We start from the raw sequence: 23,266 nt of genomic DNA, 5'->3' as shown, positions 1-23,266 counted from the left end.
GACCATCGAATTCTAAACATTCACATAAGGTTTAAAGGAGGTCTCAACATTATTGAAGCCCGAAACAAACGCAAACTACTATGCGCGTCCCACTTCCATGGATCCACAAAGTTTGAACTAGAACCAATCAGCAATCGAAAGAGCACATCCAACGGTCGCAATTCCATCTTGGCATTTGCTCCGGATCACCGACTCAGGCCCATCCAACGGCCAGATATGGCTGGGCAATGTGAAGCGTCTCCTATAAAACAGACAACGTAGGCCAATGATTAATACAAATCAAAGCAGGGCGTTTGAAAGCATTTCCTTTTTTAGGGTTTCAGTAGGCTAACAGTCGATTGGAGAAAAATGTCTGGGAGAGGAAAGGGCGGTAAAGGTCTCGGCAAAGGAGGAGCAAAGAGGCACAGGAAGGTTCTTCGCGATAACATTCAGGGCATTACAAAGCCTGCAATCAGGCGTCTCGCAAGAAGAGGAGGCGTTAAGCGCATCAGCGGCCTCATCTATGAAGAAACCAGGGGCGTTTTGAAGATCTTCTTGGAGAATGTGATCAGAGATGCTGTTACATACACTGAGCATGCTCGTCGTAAGACTGTTACAGCCATGGATGTCGTCTATGCCCTGAAAAGACAGGGCAGAACTCTTTACGGGTTCGGCGGCTAAATGTACAGCTTTTTACCTTTCTCTTTCTTACTGGTGTTTCTTAACACCACTCTCCCTGAAGGGTTTGCTTGTTGAATGCTTTCTGTTTGCGTTGTGGACAGGTTTAGCCAAAGGCTGGCTATTTTTGCGTTGTACTTTGGGAGTATGTTCTTCGATAGGTGCTTTCATGATATGAAATTAATGTAGTCTCTTTGAATTTTATATCGGGTAATTTGAATCATTAGATAATTTAAGTTGAATTGTACGACTGTTAAAATGCCAGAGTAATAGAATGTGAAACATTTTCTGGTAACTGTGACTTCTTGCTGATCTTAAAAATAAGGTGTTTAAACAAGATTAAAGCATCATTATTGTGTGGAACTAAGAATTGATATTAGCGCCTGGTCTACGTATAAATACTATTCAGAAATAATTTAGATGTAGTTGAAGGTGAGTTTTTGAAATATTGCTCGGAAGCTTTGATAAAGCTTTATAATGTTACTTTCAAATATAGCCAATTGAAATTAGAACTGGCGTTTTTCAAAAATTTAGCAATCATTCTAGTGTAGCTTAATGAGAAAATAACTCAGCACAGGTTCAGAGCAAGGGTTTGTAAATTTGAAGTTATACAAGTGCAGCTTACAAATATAGTATAACGAATTTTTTTTGTTGGTCAAAACAATTAGAAGAATTTAACATGATGAAGTTTAATGATACCTTTTGAATAATATAGAAGAAATCATTAATAAAAAAGTGCCACATCAGAAATCTTTACAAAACATTTTAAATGAAATGGAAGTTAAACCGCTTGCAAGAACCATCATCACAATTTGAATTTTGTTCTTAACAAATGTTCTTCGAGTGGGAGGCGGCCGAAGGAGGATCCCCACACTTATTCAGAGCTGTTTTTATATTCTGGAAAATCCCGTTGAGACTTTCTGGTAAGTGGTGAGAAATCTGAGAAATAAGCGATTTTGAAAGGTAAGATATATTGAAGGAGGCATTGATGTTTTTTCAGAGAATGCAAGGATATGTTGTGCAGCCTAATCACTTCACCTTTGACAGGTTTTTAACAACATCTGCTCCCAAGAACAAATTGGAGATTGGATTTCGAACTCCTGAAAGTTGGAAAGTATTCACAATGAAGTAAGGGGATTCACAGATTCACAGGTTCTGTAAGGACCAACCCTACAGCATTATTGACAAATTACATAAAATGCTTGAAGTGTGGAAAAATAACACATCGTCACTAGATGCTGAAATTAGAAAAGGTGAAGCATTTAGTATATGCAAAATAATTAAATAAGGTTAACAAGTTGTAAACTCAAAGTATAACTCAGCATAAAATAAAGTCACTAATTTTGATGAAAGAATTATTACATCAATTGAGATGAGAGTGTGGTTTAGGTGTTGTTCCTGTGCCAACAAAGTGATTATTCCAGCAGAATTTTTTTTGACATGAAAATAAAAGATTTTAACCTTAGCATGAGAAGCCTAACTTCTTGGAACAAGATGGATTGGATAGATTTGGTGTAGTTATGAAATATATTATATGTAAATTATATGCTTAACATTCTAATCACAGAATGTTCAAGGAAAAACCAAAGAACACTACATCTCTACTCATGTAATGATAAGAAAATTTGTAACATATTTACTAGTGCTCCACTAGGATAAATATATTGAACTTTGCCTAATAGTGTCTGACAGGTTGAGAGAAGCAAAATGTAATGCATCCATTCCTTGCCCTCCTTTATAACTCATTACACCCATCTATAAGGAACTTAATCTCATAATTCCCTCATTCATGTACAACAATAAGCAAATTCTAACTCTGAACTATATTCAGCAAATGAAGACATTTTGTCTCTAGTTTTCAAAATAGTGGTTTATCAAATAACATTTTATTCAAATTTTCATATTCAATAAAATTATCAATTAAATGAATTATAACCAATACAAGTATTTGTTAAAAAGCAATGGGATGGATTTATACAATAACCAATTTAATTTGCCCCTAAAGATGATGACAAAAACTCAACAGCATATACATCTTACCTTTTATGTTTTTCAAAGATCGTTATAACTTGATCAGCATTGAATTTATAAGGTAGTAACAGTTAGGAAAAACATTACGATACTCAGCCATTCACCATTTAATATATGAACAAAAATAATCTTGTATTCAGAACGAAAAATCACAAACAACATATGTGAGAAGAGTTCCTACAACATTAGTTTTCTATGCGAAACAAGTTATTGTATGCAGGGTCATTTGATATTTCAAGAACTTATAATTGATTCAGAGAGAATCAACACAGATCTGGGTCTTCAATCAACAGATGTGAGCATCTAGTTATGATTAATTCATACCCTTTCTTTGATACACAGATAAATGCCACTGGTAGAGTTTGATGTTAAATCAAGTGACATAGTTTTAAGTACTAGACATCACTTTAATCTTACTATTAGGTTTGATTAATCACAACAAGAAGAATTACCACTGATGACCCCCATGTGATTGTCCAAAGACGTCTATAATTCCACAATCCATCTATTGTTGAGTGACAATTCTGTAAAAAGAATTCTCTTATTTGGAAATGTTGGGTTTCGAATCACAAAGTTTTTGAGTTATAAGCCAAAATAAACAAAACAAACATTCTCAATATTGCAGCAAGGATGCGCATTGAAGATGTAGCAAGAGTAGATGGCCGTTGAATACCTCAAACAATAACGCATGGAAAAATGTACTCCTGCTACCTGTCAGTTACAAAGCGGAGATCAACCGTTAAGAGAAAGAGTGGTCACAATCGTTTTGGGTTTCGAATTCTGGTGTCAACAGATTTCTAAACGCAATCAACATATTATAATAGTTTTTTGAAAAACTCCCCCTACTAATCTCGTGCAACAATAATTGTTATGACGCCCAGGTTATGGTTTTAACGGTACAAATGTTTCCACCTACCTGCGTTCAAGCACACCGCTAGATTGTTTTGGGTGAAGAACAATTTCTTAAACTAATACTCCAGTTAACTATTTGGGCTTTGGACAGACTATCTACAGAATTTCAAATATGTAATATTTATTTCTTACTAGTTGGGGGTTTCGAATTACGAGTTTTTGATGTGATTCTAGCGGCACCAAACAAGCAATAGCATTAGAATGCTTCACTGAGTGCAAACAAAACTGTCGCATAGCTACCTGTTATGGCTCACAAGTCTACTTTACCCAAGCTTTGACCATTTTGTTAGAAAATTTGCTGAGACCGCATGCAAAATGAAGATAAAAGTATTAAAACATCAACTACTTAATTCGAGCTTCCATACATCAAAACAACTAGATTTTGAGTATTCAAAAGACGAGAGAACTTGCTCCAATCGTTTAAATCCGGCTGCTCTCCAGCCGCTGATATCCCCCAAAAGCATAATCTGCTCCTAGTTTATTTTCCCCCCAATTCATAACTGACCTCTGATGCCCCTCTTTACTTCCCCGCCCATCTCTAACTTATTACACAAAAATGGTTAAAAACATAACCAAAACTCTTTCCATATTGTGCCCAATTAATGACCACATTTTCCAAACATGATGGTAGACTTTAATAAGTAAATTGATTAACATCCTCACGTTACTTTGATCACATCTTTGAAAAAAAATCAAAATTTAAAGGTGATTTCAAATTATGAGAATAACACAACATACATATCACAATTTATGAATTTAACATATATTTAATCAGTGATGTGTGTGTGAGCTACACAAGATAATCCATCCATCCCCTTTCAGAAGGCTAACATTCCCTATCTCAGCCACACCCTTGTCTCGACACCCAGAAAATCATTCAAACACTCGCAACCAAAACAAAAGTCAGTATCCATAAATTTGATAACTGATTCGTCATCATAACATAAATGTAATAACATATGCATCAATATCCACCATACAATATCATCATGTAATATAAGTCACTACATTAATGTTTTAAATGAAATTTATCATAACATAAACCATTATAAATGATGTAACCAAAATTTTCCAATACCATTAATTATCCATTAAATCATACTAAATAATTAGTTTATAACAAGGTTTGACCAAAACGAAAACAACAAGGTTGCCACATAATTGCCATCTAGGCAAAAACAATGAAAGTCGCAAGATGGGTCATGACATAATTGAAGGAGCAAGGAGGACTAGAGAAGTAAAGGAACACAAGGTAAAGCATTATGCAAAAAAGCTATTTGATGTAATGGATGAAAGAGATGCCATCTTATGGAATGAATGGTTGCAGGATGAGTAAAATGTGGAAGTATACATGATGCATGTGAACCTTTTAACAAAATGCCCCTACAAAATGTGTTCTTGTGAAAGTCCTAATTGTAGGATATTTATTAGTTTGATTTGTTTCCAAGGCTTTATAAACTTTCAGCCAAATATAGATGGGATGTGTAGACCCAAACTCAGCAACCATTGTTAGTATCTTCCTATCTCGTGTGAAAATGGGAGCTTTGGAACAGAGCAAGGGTATCCATCAAATATAAAATAAAGAGGTATTTTCAGGGCCTTTCTTGCTTTACATAAGTAGTTTTTTGCTACGGCGAAAGACTTGCCATGTTGATGATGCGACTCATAAATTGGGCATTTGGAACAACATACAGACATCCATCAAAGCATGACAAAAGAAGATTAATATCGAAGATTGCAGTGGGAAATGCTCTAGTAGACATGTAAGAAAATGTAGGAGCATAGATAGTACACAAACTATTTGAGCAGACACCTCAAAGAAATATGGCAACACAAAATGCATTTTTTACAACTTTTTAAGAAAATCTCAACCAAATTTGAATGGTAGACGTAAACCCAAACTCCACAACATTCCCCATATCTTTCGAATCCACACGGAAATGGGAGCTTCAAAACAGGGTATGGACATCCTGCAACTGCAAAAGTAGATTTTTGGAGTTATGAAATATACCATTGTCAAATATTAGAAGAATTTTGCAACATTTGAATTTGCATTTTTATTTTTTTATTGAAATCAATACAATTTATCATAATATGCAATATTATTTATCATCTATTTTGTTTTGTCTTTGTGTTGTGATTTAGCATTCACTTAAAATTATGCTCTATTGGAGGATGAGGAGAACATCACTAATGCTTTGCAATGCCTAGACATCTTTTGTCAAGCCTTTGGTTTTGCTATTCAATGACACAAAACGCTCTGCTATAGGCAATCTTTTCTTCTAGCTCCGCCATGGCTTAACCAGTTTGAATGGAAATGGGTCACTCACAGGGAGATCTTTTGTTTTCTGGGCATTCCCTTTGCCTTTCAAGCTTCACCAGTAGATTTGTGGAACACTGTGCTTGTTAAAATTAAAAAGAAGCTTGACTATTTGCTTACTAAACCCCTTTCTCTTGCGGGGAAATTTCAAATTTGTTCAAAGGTCCTGGCGGTTATGCATGTTTATTATTCTTCCTGTTGGGCTCCTTCCAAAGCCTCATATGAAATTAGAGCGATTACTCCGTGACTTTCTTTAGACTTCTGGTTCTGACCATCATGGCTTTCACAAAGTGGCTTGGGATTTTTGTTGTCTCCCCAAAGAGTCTAGAGGCCTTGGCCTTCTTTCCACATAGAAGCAAGGCCTCACACTTTGTGCCACATGGATTATACATGCCATTACTGGAGATGAAGCTTGGAAAGTTTTGGTTCGACATTGTATTTCCTATTAATAGGCCTGCATGGAAAGGGATTGGGTTTCAAACCCTTCTCATCATGCACAAAACTATGCACATACAGGGCTCTTTTGTTGTCAAGAGCATATGAAAAGCTTGGGAAGATGTCAAACTTTGGCTTTGCTAGTTTGGTGATGGGTTTTATGATGGGCTCTCTTTGAATCAACATAACATTTGGTGGTCTCCAATGTTTGCCATCTAGGGTGTTCCTCTAGCCAAGACTCAAGGTGTTAGTGCTCTATGTTTTTTTTAAATGTGGCATCAAGACACCTAAGAACCTCTTTTCAGAGTCTCTATGAGTCTCAGATCTTGGGAAGATATGCAAATCTAGTTTCGTCTTGCCCGTTCAGATTGACAAACTTTTGATCTGTTGCTTTCTACAATTCCAGATCACTTAATTCACAAGGTGGGTATTCAGTCTATTCAACCTTGGTGGAAAGACTTGAAGTGGTATCTTGCAACTAACTTCACCAGCTACAAACCAAGTTTAAGTGACAACTATTGTAGAAAAACACAATTAAACTATTCCTATTGTAAAAGGCATGGACAACTAGTCCTTCTAGATGGCAAAAAGACTATTCATAAAAAAAATGCTCTATTGAAGTTAGGAATGATTTTTTTTGACCTTGAGAAATTAAATTTTAATAAACTCTGCAGTTATCTTTTGTATGGAGATGAGCCTAACTTTTTGTTTGAAATAGTCTTGAATAAACTTTGCAGTTATCTTATCTTTTGTGTTTGAAATAGTCTTGAATAAACTCTGTAGTTATCTTTTGTGTGGAGATGAGCCTAACTTTTTGTTTGAAATAGTCTTATTTTTGAAGAATTGGAGAAGTTATTGGTCTTATTCAAAGTTATCCTCACATGTTCCCACACCATTTGATTTTGTATTTAGTTTACAAGAAACATAAAAATACTTCCACACTATTTGATTTTGTATTTAGTTTACAAGAAACACAAAAATACTTCAAAAATTTTGGTTTATGATAGTATATCTTCTTCACAAATAGATTAGTGGTCATATTTATCTATTTGTGCTGTGTAGTTATATTATCTTTGAATAGATCTCTTATATATGATATTGTCAAATAGTATTTGAGCTTGAACTAAAAAAAAATTACCACCTCACAATAGAAATCTAATGTGTTGCACGATAAATGATCTATAGAAGTCTCACAAAGAAATCTTATGAACACATGAAAATATAGGCAGCCCACATGAGAGGCAATTGAATAAAAAAATAGACATTTGAAATTCTATTTTTGTACTAAGATGTTAGGTGTAAGATATGAATGTGTGAACATCAATAGCCAGCAAGAGTGTTGTGTAGAGGTTGCATTAGATTGGAGAAAGTGCATTGGAGAGAAGGATAAGGTGTCCTCTAGTACAATTGAATTGGAATAGGGTCATTTTATTGTGAACTTCAATAGAACATAATTTTTGAGTAAGTGCATTGCAGCTTTTCCAAACTATTGTAGAAAAACACAGTAAAATGAGTTCTAAGTTTAATGCTAATTTACATGCCTCCTTCAAGTTGGTAGAAATTTATTGGGGGATACTTAAAGTGAAAGTTATCATTTTTAAAGGGCACTTGGAAATAATAAGACAAAGTGTTTATATAATCTGTACAAGGAAGAATGTATTCATAAGAAGCCCTCAAGTTTCAAGTTCTAGTTTTGGGTATAATATTTTGATAGTTTGTTCATGTGAGTTTGTTTGAATCTTTTAATTTATAAATTCCTTGAAACTTCTTAAGATTAAATTTAAAGTGCATATTTGACCTTGATTTTGTGTATCCAATTGTAGCATGTTCATTTCTAAATGTGTTTGTGATTTGTTAATCCACAAGAACATTGTAAAATATTCACAATACTTTTGTGAAGTTCCTTTTTTAAATAATAAAGTAAATGTTCATGTTATGTAAGGATTACTAAATATTTATGTTATCATCTATTATAAATCTATATTTTTATATTAATATTTATACTACTAGTTTGCTTGTTTGTTCAGATTTTTTAGTATACAAAATATTGAGATATACTCTAGGTACATACAAACTACAAAATAATCCCTTTAAATGTCTTACTGTCTATTCTTATTTAAGGATCAAATCCATTGAAAACTAGATCAACATGCCATAAATTATATTATTTTAAGATCTTTCATAAATATTATGGTTAAATAATGCTCTCAAATCTATAAAAAAATAGAATAAATAAAATTAAAAATAATTGTTGCATCTCCCTTACAATCATACCACCAAAATTTTAAAGAAAAAATTATAGAAATAAATTGGAACTTGGAATGAAATCATATGAGTTTTATTTTTTTAAAAAGAACAAATATATTTCATGCATAATATATTGTTCATTAGATTAATACATCTTCTATGCATATATAAAATTATTCACCTTTAACAAATTATCATAGATTTCTTTAAAAGAACTAGAGGATCGTAGTTCACTAAAATGAATTTGTAGCAATTTTGGATAAATTATTTAGTAGCTCAACATTTTAATTAGATGGACACTTTATGATCTTTTCTAAAGATGATGTAGGATAATGAATGCAATTGCGAATGAGGATTAAAATTATTAACTAGCTAGATACCAAAAGGATATCAATGCCAAACATTTAATTGCACATAAACTATCTTCACATTTCATCTTTTCACATGTAGGCTTGTGTATTTTGTCAATTCCCCCCTTTGTTACTATCCTCTTTTTATTTGTACTCCATATTTCATAGATTATAATGTCCTAGAGAAATTCAATGTGCATATTAACGAGACTATGATGTTTTCCATGGCATCATGACTACTAAAGAATCAACTCAAATATTAGAGAATGATTAATTCCTACAAATTAAGGTTAGTTTGAACTATTAGTAAAATTAGGTGAGTTCTTAAAGTAATATATTTTTATTTCAACCAAATTAACTAATACCTTGGGAACTTTCAATCTAGTAACATAGGTCATGTTTGGTATTTGACAAGCATGAATGCTAAGTTGTGATTCATTGAAGAATTTGTGGCCATCACAATTGCAATAGCAGTAATTATGACTCTGTCTTTTTTACCATAATTTTTATCTACCTTAAACACATGACTCTTTTCATATATTCTCCATTCTCTTCGAATAATTGTATAGACTACTCCATTGTCATAGCTAAGGAGGTGTATTGCATTCACATGTATAAGATATGAAATGAGGTAAAATATGTGAAAAATTTAAAATATTTCTGGCCCATTGGGTAACAATTAATAAAGAAAAGATATAACATTTCGCTCTGCAATTTTTTGAATTTTTTCCCACCTGGCTCCTAGAGCCTGGCTTCGGCTTCAGTTTCAGCCCCTAGCTTCGATCCAACCTCTGTGCTTGGCTTCAACTTCGGCCCTTGGCTTCGATCTGGCCTCTACACCTGGCTTTAGCTTCGGCCCCTGGCTTCGATCCAGCCTTTGCTTGGCTTCGGCTTCATCCCCTGGCTTCGATTTGGTCTCTGCGCCTGGACAAATTTAACTGTGCCCAAGGTCTGGATTATCTGGACATTGGGAGGAATATCAAGGTTTTTGCTGTTGCTGGTTTTTGGGTTTTCTCTTTTTCTTGGGAGCTTCATGCCTCTCTACGCTGGTTGCAGGTAGTTGTTCTCTGGGTCGGCTTCTACTATGCCTTCTGGGGGTAGATCTGCCTCTTATGCCGGTGTAGCTACATTTGAGGCGGGTCTTCATGGTGCTCGAGCTGGTCAATCTGAGCCTTCCCGTCCTCGTGAAGTTTCCCCTATTTGTGTTTCAAACCCTTTACGGGTACTCCTGGACTCTAAAACAGTCGACAATATTTTTGGTATGAAAGATGAGCTCTCTTCTTTTGCTGCTATCTTTAGATTTTGGGGTTTCTAACCTTCTCTTTCTAATCTTCATGCTTAGAAAAATAATCTCTGTAAGTTTGATTAGTAAAAATGTTAACTGGATGGGATGTAAAATAACAAGCATTAAAAACAATTTAGACTTTGTTTTGATCAACATTTATGGCCCCACCCATACTCAAGGAAAAATAGCAGTTTGGAAAGAAATCAACCTCTTCATCAATAATCAGTAGGATCAAATAATCTTCATAGGTGGAGACTTCAATACAATCATGGCCAGTGAAGAAAAATATGGAGGAACACAAAACATTTTTGCATCTACTAAAGAATTTATAAATTGGGTAGAAAACAATATACTTATTAACATTCCCACTAAAAATGGAATATTCACATGGACTAACAGAAGAAAAGACTTCAATTACATAGTAGAGAGATTAGACAAATTTCTTTTCAAAGGAGATCTTAGCATCTCGACATGGAAATCTAGGTAGAAATCCTTCCAATAACAGGTTCAGATCACTTTCCTATTACTCTAAATATTACTGAACCTATAAAGCCTATTAGAAATTCATTTAAATGTGAAAAAATGTGGTTCTTAGATAAGAATTTTATGGAAAACATTAAAAATTGGTGGAATGAAGAACAAGCTCAAGGATCTAAAATGTTTTGTTTTATTACTAAAATGAAAAGACTGGAAAATAAAATTATATATTGGAATAAGACTTAGTTCAAAAATATATTCAAAACAAAACTAGATCTAGAAGAAGAACTAAAAAACCTCAATAAAGAAGTTATTAAAAATGGAATGAATAATGACAAATATCTAAAAGAAAAGGAACTCATGGCACAACAAGAAGACATCTTAGCTAAAGAAGAAGTCTTTTGGAGACAAAAATCTTGCGAAAAATGGATCCAAGAGGGTGATAGAAATACCAATTTCTTCCACAATAGCACGATCCAAAACAAAAATTTGAGAAACATCTCTAATATTAAAATCAAAGATGGAACTACAACAATAGATCCCAATAAAATAGCAACATAAATTGTCAACTACTTTGAAAAAATCCTTAATAATTATAAAACATCAAATTTAGAAGTGCGAAAGGAAATGCTTAAAGTCAATCCAAAAATAGTAACAAATGAAGATAACAAGATTCTAAACAAACCTTTCACCATATCGGAAATCAAGCTAGCCCTATTTAGTATTAATCTGGATAAATCCCCAGGACCTGATGGATTTCAAGCATTTTTTAATAAAAAATGTTGGGATATCATAGGAGAAGAATTATGGGCTACAATTGAAGCTACCAGGAATGGTGGAACCATCCTTAAAGAAATTAATCATACCTTCCTCACACTAATTCCTAAAAAAAGTAATGCTGATTGCCCGAAAATTATAGACCAATAACTCTTTACAATACTATTTACAAAATACTCTCCAAAGCTCTAGCCACTTGTCTCAAAGTCCTCCTTCCTAGATTGATCTCTGAAGAACAAACAAGATTTGTTCCAAGAAGATCTATACTAGATGGGATCTCCATAATACAAGAAACAATCCATTCAGCTCTAAAAAATAAAGACGCTTGTATGTTCTTAAAGTTAGACATACAAAAAGCTTATGATAAAGTAGACTGGTGATTCATGTATAAAACTTTGGAAGCCTTTGGTTTTTCACACCAATGGATCAACTTAGTTTATCAATGTATCTCAAAACTGAAACTATCTATGCTTGTTAACGGTACCCTTGAAGGTTTCTTTAGCACCTCAAGGGGATACGACAAGGGGATCTCCATATCCCCATTTCTTTTTATCATCATGGCTGAAACCCTTGGTAGATCTATTAAACATGCACAAAACTAATCCAAAATACAAGGAATACATGTAATTGAAAACACAACACATCAACAATTCACAGATGATACTATCTTAGCTAGGCTCAACTCTAGAAATGCAGCCCATAACTACAAAACCATTATCGATAAATACACCAAAGCATCAGGACAAATGGTCAAAATGGAAAAGTCAGAAATCTTTTTCCTCTATACCCCCAATGAAGAAGAAGACTACATTTGTAGTTTCCTAGGATACAAGAAAGGAATATTCCCATGCAAAAACTTAGGAACCTTCTTGGACAAAAAGGCAAGACAAAACCAAGGCTGGCAAAACATTTTAGAAAGAATTGACAAACAGACTGAAGCTTGGCATGGAAAATGGCTCACAAAAGCTAGAAGAACTATAAAAATTAAAGCTGTTCTCACAACTCTACCCACATACCAATTATTATGCTTCCAAATGCCAAAACATATTAATAAAAAAATAGAACCTTAACTTAGAGACTTCTTCTAGAAGGGGACAAAAGGGAAAAAAAAACAACCTTAATCCGATGGGAAAAAATATGCAGACCTAAATCTAAAGGAGTTTTAGGTATAAAAAACTTGGAATGGCAGAATGAAGCCCTAGGAGCCAAACAAATTTGGAGAATGATTCAAGAAAGAGATGGCAAATGGGCCAAAATTCTTTCCAATAAAAATCTTAACCCTGAACCCTACACATCCATTCTCAGAACCAAAGAACCCCCTAAAGGATCTGCAAATTGGAACTTTATATCTAGTTGTAGATCTCTAATTTCCAAATATGTAACATGAGACATAGGTAAGGGAGATAAAGCCCTCTTTTGGGAGGACTCCAGGAATGACTCCCACGATTGGACTCTTACAACTTCTCCAACCAATTCAAAGACACTTTATCCTCAAATTGGGGATCTAAAGTGGCATACTATATAACACACAATCCATTGAACAATGAGAATCCGTGAACTTGGAAATCTTTAGACAACCTTGGTCTTCCTCATGAAGAACAAACCAAATTAGAAGGCATTCTCAAAAGCCACCCAATTTATCTTCATAACAAAGAAGACAAACTAATCTAGGTTGCCTCAAATGACGATGAATATAAATTCAAGGAAGGATATAAACTAATCTTGGATTCACAAAGATGGGAAGAAGAAAATATCCCTACAAACCTCTATTGGGACCCAACTGGCCTTCCAAAAGATGGAATCTTCTTATGGGCAGCAATGCAAGATAGAATTCTTACAGCTGACAGAATCAAGAAAATGGGCTTTGAAGGCCCATCAAGATGTATACTTTGTAAGAAAGACTTGGAAACAACGAAACACCTATTATATTGCTGCCAATACACCCAAGATTGCTGGAACTAGCTGAAACAAAAACTTAACTGGACATTTCCCCTCCCAAGAAATTGGACTGAACATCTCTTAGGATGGTCCCATGATAGAGAAAGAAAAGTTTATGACAAAATCTGGAACATCTCCCCCGCCATTCTCTCCTGGGATATATGGAAAGAAAGAAATCAAAGAATCTTCAATAGTAGCGAACTAAGCACCAACTAACTAATGAATAAAATAAAAACTAGCATAACATAAGTCATGAATAACTACCTTAGAAACAAGAATAAAGAAGAAGGCTCATAATCAGAATGGGATGCTAATATCAAAAAAAAGGTGGCCTCACCTAATTAACCCACCCCTGTACATTAACAAAAAAGACAATTCAGTAAGGAGACAATGTCATTGGGAGCCTCCTCCACAAGGTTGGATAAAACTCAACTTTGATGGAGCATCTCGTGGAAATCCAGGGATTGTTGGAATTGGCTTCATTTTAAGAAAACACACTAGAGAATGGATCCTCAAAAGAGCTAAAAATCTGGAAACAATAACAAATAACTTGACTGAACTTGAAGTAGTAAAGGAAGGCCTTATATTCTATAACAAACTGAATATCAAAAAATTAATCATAGAAGGTGACTCTCAAATAATCTTAAATGCTTTAAGAAACATAAGTACACCTAACTAGATTATGAACTCCAAACTTAAAAATATTACGATTAAACTTGAAAAATTTGAAGAACTGATAATAAGCACATATATAGAGAGGGAAACATAGAAGCTGATAAACTCACCAATGAAGGTGCTGATGGGAAAAATTACCTTCTCACAACCGTGGAAACTGAACACTTAATTAGACCTGGACTCACAAATTCTCCTCAAAACTACCTTACTCTGAAACTTTATCTTACTCCAATCCATGCTTATAATCCCCTATTGCCCTTGTGGTCACTAACATTAAGTTTGACACAACCCTACAGGACTGTAAACTATATAACTATATCACATATGGATACATATATATGTTTAGATTCATATATAAATAGTTATGTGTATATAAATATACAACTTTCATCATGCTTAAACATTCTCCATCTAGACTTAAGAAAATTAACTTCTTTTTAATATCATATCTATTCCCCTGCCTCTTGATGTATGCCTCTGATGATCGTTAAAATAACAATAGACTATATCAATAACACATTACTTATGCATTGATATTAATTAAATAGCTCTCTACTCGTAACAAATTAAATATCTAAACACCTCAACAAAAATATCCCTTGCAATATATCCCCTTAACTATCCCCTGTTTCACTTAACATCACTTCGGGATGCCTTTAAAAAAGGAGACTATAGATATGATTTAAAGGTTAAGTACCTTGTTAATCACCTGCCATCATGCCCTTTTTTCGATGTATACTTTAACCCGCACCCGTTCTAAACGTGTATTATTAGTTGGATACAACTATATTCCTTCTCCCGTGATAGTAATTGACACCTTGCATTGAAATGAAGCAAGCCCTATTTGGTAGGCTCTGGTAGGATCTCATCTTGGAAAGTTTTTCTAGCTTTTGGTTTTCTCTTTGTATCATCTGACTTATCGGGCCCTATATATACAACAAACCACTTTGACAATTTATTAGATTACTTTACTGGTGGACTCTCAATCTCCTTTGAAACTCTCAAATTGTACTTTTATATCTTTACCTTTTTTGGCTTGGATAGCTCCTGGTTTAGATTATATATATCATTTTAATTCTAGCTTCTGTGAGCTTTGTATTTAATTAAAAATGTATCCAGTGGAAGTGTTTAATATTTTAACCATTGATCATCTATCTCTACTTACTACTATGCACTAAACCTACTAATGTTAACTCTCTCTCTAGTTCTGTTGTTGGTTTGGTACTTTGGTTGTGGTTGCAGGCCAAATTACTGGTGAAGCTACTTCACAAACTTTGAACTAATTCACAAGCCTTGCAAACAAAAGAATACTAGGATGCTAATGACAACTCAAAATGAAAGATACTTTATTCTTGTAAAAACTACAATATAAACTTTTTTGTATTGACATCCATACTATGGATCAAATATGTACTTACTCGGGGGTATGTCCCCTTATTTATGTATATAATAAGACGTATGTCTCGGGCAAGACTAGAGGTTTTCTTCCCTATTTTTTCCTACTAGTGCCCACTTGAATGGAGGAATGTAAAAATACTTTATTAATAAAATAATCCAAAAGGCATTGGCCGTTTATTGAGCAAAAAAAGAAGAAGTTATCATCTAAAAAAATTCCCTAAAAAATTGATAAGAAAATAATACGAAAAAAATAACATGTGTACAGTGGAGTAAAATATATTAACTGAAATAATTATAAAAACTAAAAACTAAACTAAGGTAAGTCCTGGTGCTTCACCTCTGTGAGCATCACCTAGATCCAATGATTGCTAAGTGTTCTATTTATTATCATGAGAGATGGATTCTAGTAAATCACTACTCATTAAACGTGAGAAATATTAAAAAATATAGTTTAAAAATAGGAACTCCTCCCACAAATATCCTGTTGGCTAAACTAAAGATTAATATTTATGGGAGGAGTTAATATTATATATTTACTTTTCATTAATTTTTTTTAAATTATTTTTTTGTAAATTTAATACATCTATTCCAATATGTCCAATATGCATAAATTTAAATATATTGATGAAATTTATTAAAAGTTAATAATTGATGGTACTGTTATATATTTTATAAATCTTGAAATGAAATGATTTAATATTAATATGAGATGCTCACAAATTCATTCTTGAAATAAAATAATTATAAGTCATAAATATTTTTATGAAAACAATATAAAGAATTTTTCTTTGTTAGTTTAGATATGTAATAAGGATTATAAGCTTACCAATATAATTAAGTTTAGATTTAGCTAAAAGTTAAATTTGATTAGTTGAATTAAATAAATGAGTGTTAAATATATATTTTAAAATAGTGGAGATGGATAAGAGTTTATTTGGAAATTGGGAAGTTGATACTTTTAATGATGTGATGTTGTAATTAAAATGATTTCAAATTTGAAATTGGATCAAAGATTAAATATTGATATTCAACATGTATTCAATATTTACATATATTCAACTTTTAAAAGAACTTTTGGGTTTAACTTAGATATCTTTTTCCAAATCTAAAATCTAACGTAGATATCTTTTCATTTCATGTTTTATATTTCCGTTGATAATTAAACAATAGAATATACAACAAAATACTTAAATATTTAATTTAAATAAATATATAGTGCAATGTATTTATAAGTAAAAACATTTGGATGATATTAATTTTATTAACTATTTAAAATAATATATAGTTTAATATATTTTATGTTTTTTTTTGTTTGTCAAAGATTACTAATTTAAATCCTATTACTTCTAAAGTTATCAAATTCACATTTTCTAGAATGTGTTGTCCAAGACTAAATTTAGAGAATGAAGAGCAACAAAGACAATATTAAAGAAGAATATGCTTGGAATTATATGGGACAACGATGTGAAAAAAGGAATAATGCTCAAAGAGAGAAAGCTACAAGTCCTAGAAATGACGAGCAACAAATACAACACAGAGAATATGCATGAAACTATATGAGACAACGACATGAAAAAATGATTAATGTAGAAAGAGAAGAAGAAAGAGATAATCAAAACCAACTTGATAGAGAAAGACATGTCAAGCATAGGGCAACTATGACAATGGAAGAGATTGAAGAAGAAATGAGACAACATGCAGATGAGATGAGAGCACATTGTACACAAACATCTCGGGATAATCAAAATATAGTGAGAAGACAAACAAAAAGAGCTATGAACCTAGACAAGTTGAATGAAAGAGAAATACAACAAATACAACTATGTAAACGTGAATCTAATCCAGGAGAAGCTCAATCTCATGAAAATGGTGGGTTTAGTTCTGATGGGATGAATTCTATGACAATAGATCGTGTTCTACAAATACCAATTGATAGAGTAGAAGATCTTATGAATGTTGATTCAGGTAATTATAATTTACAAGAGGAGTTGACATCTCAAATAAGAAGAGAAAGACAATTGAAAAGAACACATAATAGAATAGATGAGGGGAAAATCAATAATATTGAAAATAATGGGATTGACTTGAGGGCTTGCAAATAATGTTTTCAAATGGACTAGATAAACTTTCTATGTTGAGTATGCTATGCTATGCCGAGTATGTGCTACATTTGTCAAGAAAGTTATCTTCCAATGAAGGTTATACAAGTCCTTGATGGTCCTATTTCTTATCAATGTCGACAAGAAAAGAATGAACATCAATTTTTAGCATCAAACAACATGGATCTTGGTCCACAACCATTAAAACTTTCTAATCTTACACAAATAGAAGAAATGTTGATAGCATGTATCAACCCCATTCTTCAAATTACACATGCAACTGGAGGTTAATTTAAATATGAAGGACATAGTACCATAAGTTTTCCACAAGAAGTAAGACAAATAGTCAAAATCTTACCATATTGAATAAAAGATTTACCTATTATCGTTGTTCACAAGAAGGATAAACATGGAACAAGTTATAATTTTACAGTCAATAAAGAGAGGGTATAAAGAACATTTCAATTTAAAATAAAATATGATAAGTTCTATAGGGATGCTCAAATTGATGAAAATACACTTAGTGAGCTTACATCCGATTTAGATCATAACATCTTTGATCAGCTAAACTCAACTTATGGAATTTGATTAAGATGCAAATGAATATGTATTTGCGGGTCCAATAATGGAGACGTATCAAGGAAATATTATGAATCATATTACATCAATGACTTTTAAACTACCAAATGCATGAAGAGAGATGGAACTAATTCATGCATGGAAATAACCCAAATGTAGATCCTGGATCACTAATTGATTGGCTAGGATTGGAACATCTCCAGTGAATGAGTATGTCACAGAAGGATTACTTGATATGGCTTTTCCAACACTATTTCCAGATGGATGATGCAATTGGATTGAACCAAGATTGAGGAGAGTCCATCTTCATGAGTTTGTTAAGCATTTACTTCGATATAAAGATCATCGCTTTGGACGACACCCATGATTTAGGTATTATATGATAAATATGATCATGCGACATTGTGCACAAAATTCATCAGCACTATTTGTCAAAAAGAGCTTGCAAGATATGCCAATCACAATCAATGAGTTACCAAAACATATAGAAAATGTCCCTCACTCACATCTAGCCGATCGCTTGATGTGTTTTGGTATAACTCTAAGGGGTAAAAGGTCTTATTGGGCAAATGTCAAGTTGAATTAAGTGATCTCTTGTATCAAATTGGAATGCCAACATTGTTCTTTACATTGAGTGCAACAGATATGTATTGGCCCTACTTACATGCATTAATGCCAGGAACATAACCATCTAATCCACATGAAGCACAAAAATGGCGATGAAAATATATCATTGACTGCCCACATATTGTTGCATATTATATGTATTTAAGATATACAATGTTTCTTAAGGAAATACTACAAAAGGGAATGAAAGTAATAGATTTTTGGTCAAGATATGAATGACAACACAGAGGATCACCACATGTGCATGGATTCATATGGTTAGAGGTAGCACCTAATGTAGACAACCTTAATTGGAGAAATCATGATGATCAAATCAAGATTGTTCAAAAATATTTTGATTCTATAATAGATGCCTGGAATCCAAGGGGAGATCCACATCAATGAAACATACATGTATGATACCAATTCTTACTTCTATAGGTATTTGATGAAGGTACGCTCTGATACCACTGACGAAGGGCCACACCACCCTTACCAAATCACAACCAAGAATGCAACAATATGAAGACAAAGAGAGATAAAATGCTTCCTAAATTTTTTTATTAAACTTGAAAATTCTTAGCAATTACAATAACATTTCTACAAGATCTCTCAAGATCCAATCCAAACCCAAGCTAGTCCAGATCCACACTCTTGTAGAAACCTCCAAGATCTCAACTTGTGCTTGCAAGCCACCAAGCAACCTCCTTGTTTCTAAACCGTAGCTACTAGCTCTTCTCCAACTTTATCCAAGATCCAAGTGTAAACTGCCTCACATTCAGCGCTCTGTCTACACACTCACAACTCCATCACAATCCTACTGTAAACTGCCTCACATTCAACACTCTGTCCACAGACTCAGGAAAACTCACTCTTCACTTCCTCCTTCTCTTTCACACCTTGAAGCCTTCACATCTTGAAGCTTGTCCTTCCAAACCTTTCACCTTCCATAGCTTCTCCTTCTTGAGCTTCTCCTTCTCAAGCTTCCACTTCTTAAGCTTGATTAGAAATGCTCATATGCCTTGCTTCAATAAGCACTTACTACTCAATGCATGATTTATCCACAACCTTCTAGAATTCCTCCTACACAATATCCACAACCTTCTACAACTTCCATAACCTTCTACAATATCCACAACTTTCTACAATATTCATAACTTTCTAGAATTCTTCCCACACACCTCGATAAATGGAATGACAACCATTTATTTTTTATTTTTTCTATTATGCCACCTATGCATCTCGAAAATAGAAATCTCCTTTTCCTTTATTTTCTCCTTTTTCCCCTTTTTAATTTTTTTTATTATTTCTCCTCTAATTTTCGTCACTTTCTCTCTCCTCCAGATTTTTTTTTAATAAAAATAAATTTTCTATTGCAAGATGCTCCTGCATCAAACTCCCCCGGTAGATAGAAAATTGTGTCCCACACTTTGATGCCAAAAAGAAAGGTCTACAACCATCTTCATATTCACCAAAGGTTTCCACCTTAACGGGGACAAGAAAACTAACGTGCAAATCTTCCACATCTGCATCCATATGTCAAACACCAGCATCTCAACCATCCAATCAACATGCTCATTCCTAAGAAAAAATTGAACATAATGCTTCATCAAAAAACCCTCATCCACATCAGCAACTAGTGAATTCATACTCGTAGCAACAAACCACGCATCAGCAACAACAAACTCCATATCAACACCAACATGTAGATCTCCATCAATACATGCCAAACCAACAATCTCATTGCTCACAACAAGATGCTCTGCAATACATAACTCACCTCCAACAACAATCGGATCATCCACGACCAAGTGCTTTGCAACATACAAGCCATCACCAACATCAACTAAATCATCCACGACCAAATGCTCTGCAGTCTCTATGTCAAACTCAACCAATTGATTATGAAAACCAACCTTTGTCTCAACATCAACAAGGTTAGGAATATCTTCAGCAACAACCTCTAGTTTCTCTGTAGGTTCTGCATCAGGCTCCACAAACTGATCAGCAAAACCAACTTCTTCCACCTTGACCTTCTTAGCTTGATCAGCCAATCTAGCATCCAACTAAGCAAACATCTTAGAAAAACTCCTCTCCACTATATCATGAATTTTCACAATCATCTTAGGGTCCAATCCTCTTGAATCCATCTTCCAAGATCTTCGTAAACCCTCTGCAACAAATCCTTCCCACGCTTCTTATGACAACCTTGAGTTGTTTGCAAGTTAGATCACAACCTGCCACCTCACATGAACAATCAGGAACCACATCACAAGTCTAGGACAATGGATTTGTAATCCACAAGCTCTCTATGATCATGCCTCAACAAGTTCAATCTTCCATCTTCACATCCATTAATCAATCTGCATATCCTCCCAAGGTCCTGGTGCAAGTTGCCTCAACTTCGGCAATCTGTCTGCACGCTTAAGAACTTCCACTCTGATAAACTTCACCCAACTGAGGTCCTGGTACAAACTGCCTCACACTTCGACGATCTGCTTATACACTCAAGAACTCCTGCTCTGATACCACTTGATGAAGGTACGCTCTGATATCACTGACGAAGGGCCACACCACCCTTACCAAATCAAAATCAAGAATGCAACAATATGAAGACAAAGAGAGATAAAATGCTTCCCAAGAAATTTTATTAAACTTGAAAATTCTTAGCAATTACAATAACATTTCTACAAGATCTCTCAAGATCCAATCCAAACCCAAGCTAGTCTAGATCCACACTCTTGTAGAAACCTCCAAGATCTCAACTTGTGCTCACAAGCCACCAAGAAACCTCCTTGTTTCTAAACCGCAGCTACTAGCTCTTCTCCAACTTTATCCAAGATCCAAGTGTAAACTGCCTCACATTCAACGCTCTGTCTACACACTCACAACTCCATCACAATCCTGCTGTAAACTGCCTCACATTCAGCACTCTATCCACAGACTCAGGAAAACTCACTCTTCACTTTCTCCTTCTCTTTCACACCTTGAAGCCTTCACACCTTAAAGCTTTTCCTTCCAAAACTGGTTTAGGTTTCACAAAAGATATGCAGGTCCATCCTACTAGATCTTTTAGTGGAGGTTGGCGTATGAGAATCTCCTTGGCAAGAGCTCTGTTTGTTCAGCCTACCCTTCTTTTACTTGATGAACCTACCAACCATTTGGATCTTAGAGTTGTTCTCTGGTTAGAATAATATTTGGGTAGGTGGAAGAAGACACTTGTTGTTGTGTCTCATGATCGTGACTTTTTGAACTCAGTCTGTAGTGATATCATTCATCTGCATGATGCGAAACTTCATTTTTACAGAGGCAATTTTGATGCTTTTGAGGCTGGATATGAGCATAGACAAAAGGAAACCAATAAGAATTATGAAATACATGAGAAACAAAGAAAAGTTGCAACGCGAAGTGGAAGTAGGACTCAACTAGAGAAAGTCAAGGACCGTGCAAAATTCATTGCAAACAAGGAAGCAGGAAAGAGCAAGGGGAAGTGAAAGACTGCAGATGATGATGAACAACCTGTAGAGGCCCCAAGAAGATGGACATACTATAGTGTGGAGTTTCACTTTCCATAACCTACAGAAATCACTCCACCCCTTCTCCAACTTATTGAAGTTAGTTTTAGCTATCCTGCGAGAGAGGACTTTCGACTTAGTAACGTTGACGTGGGTATTGAAATGGGAACACGTGTGACAATTATAGGGCCCAATGGAGCAGGGAAGTCTACTTTACTCAATCTCCTTGCTGGCGATTTGCAACCTTCAGAAGGAGAGGTAAGGAGGAGTTAGAAGCTGAGGATTGGTAGGTATTCTCAACATTTTGTTGACCTGTTGACTATGGAAGAAACTCCTATGCAGTATTTCTTAGGCTGGATCCAGATCAAGAGGGAATTAGCAAACACGAGGTAGTGCGTGCAAAACTTGGAAAATTTGGACTTGCCAAACATAATCATCAAACACCAATTACGAAGCTTTTAGGAGGTCAGAAGGCACGTGTTGTTTTTACTTCAATTTCAATGTCTAAGCCCCATATTCTTCTGCTGGATGAACCCACAAATCACTTAGACATGCAGAGTATTGATGCATTGGGAGATGCACTAGAAGAGTTTACTGGTGGAGTTGTGCTGGTAAGTCACGATTCTAGGCTTATATCTCGAGTTTGTGAAGATGAAGAAAAGAGTCAAATCTGGGTTGTGGAAAATGGAACAGTAAGGACATTTCCTGAAACTTTTGAAGAATACAAGGAAGAGCTTCAGATAGAGATCAAAGCAGAGGTTGATGAGTGATACAAACGCACATTCAAATAGATACTAAGTGTTCAATTGTGTTACAACAATTTTGGTTTTATATATCATGCCTTTTCTTCTATGCTTCTTTGGTGGTGCTTGAAGTTGCATCTTTGAATTTAAACTATCCTTCCGGTCAATGACTGTAGGCATGCTTATCTGATTATCATTGTATAGAATAGAGATAAAACAAAA

General features: G+C 34.3%; 1 protein-coding gene and 1 pseudogene across 1 annotated transcript; both read left to right on the top strand.

Annotated features, from left to right (window-relative positions):
• Positions 1-262: 262 nt before the first annotated feature.
• On the top strand, positions 263-952 carry LOC149569534 (histone H4). Its single transcript, XM_089822211.1, has one exon. It carries the CDS (start codon positions 349-351, stop codon positions 658-660), a length of 312 nt encoding a protein of 103 aa, XP_089678337.1. The 5' UTR covers positions 263-348; the 3' UTR covers positions 661-952.
• Positions 953-1,489: 537 nt separating this feature from the next.
• On the top strand, positions 1,490-23,071 carry LOC149569533 (ABC transporter F family member 4-like; annotated as a pseudogene).
• The last annotated feature ends 195 nt before the right edge of the window (positions 23,072-23,266 follow it).

The sequence above is a fragment of the Cupressus sempervirens genome, chromosome 3 (assembly GCF_028749045.1).
Source record: "Cupressus sempervirens isolate cs-2001-9-10 chromosome 3, ASM2874904v1, whole genome shotgun sequence".
Taxonomy (NCBI): domain Eukaryota; kingdom Viridiplantae; phylum Streptophyta; class Pinopsida; order Cupressales; family Cupressaceae; genus Cupressus; species Cupressus sempervirens.
This window is presented reverse-complemented; position numbering and strand designations above follow the sequence as displayed.

Excerpts from the sequence above, each read along its gene's own strand:
- LOC149569534 (XM_089822211.1), top strand. The coding sequence starts at position 349 with ATGTCTGGGAGAGGAAAGGGCGGTAAAGGTCTCGGCAAAGGAGGAGCA.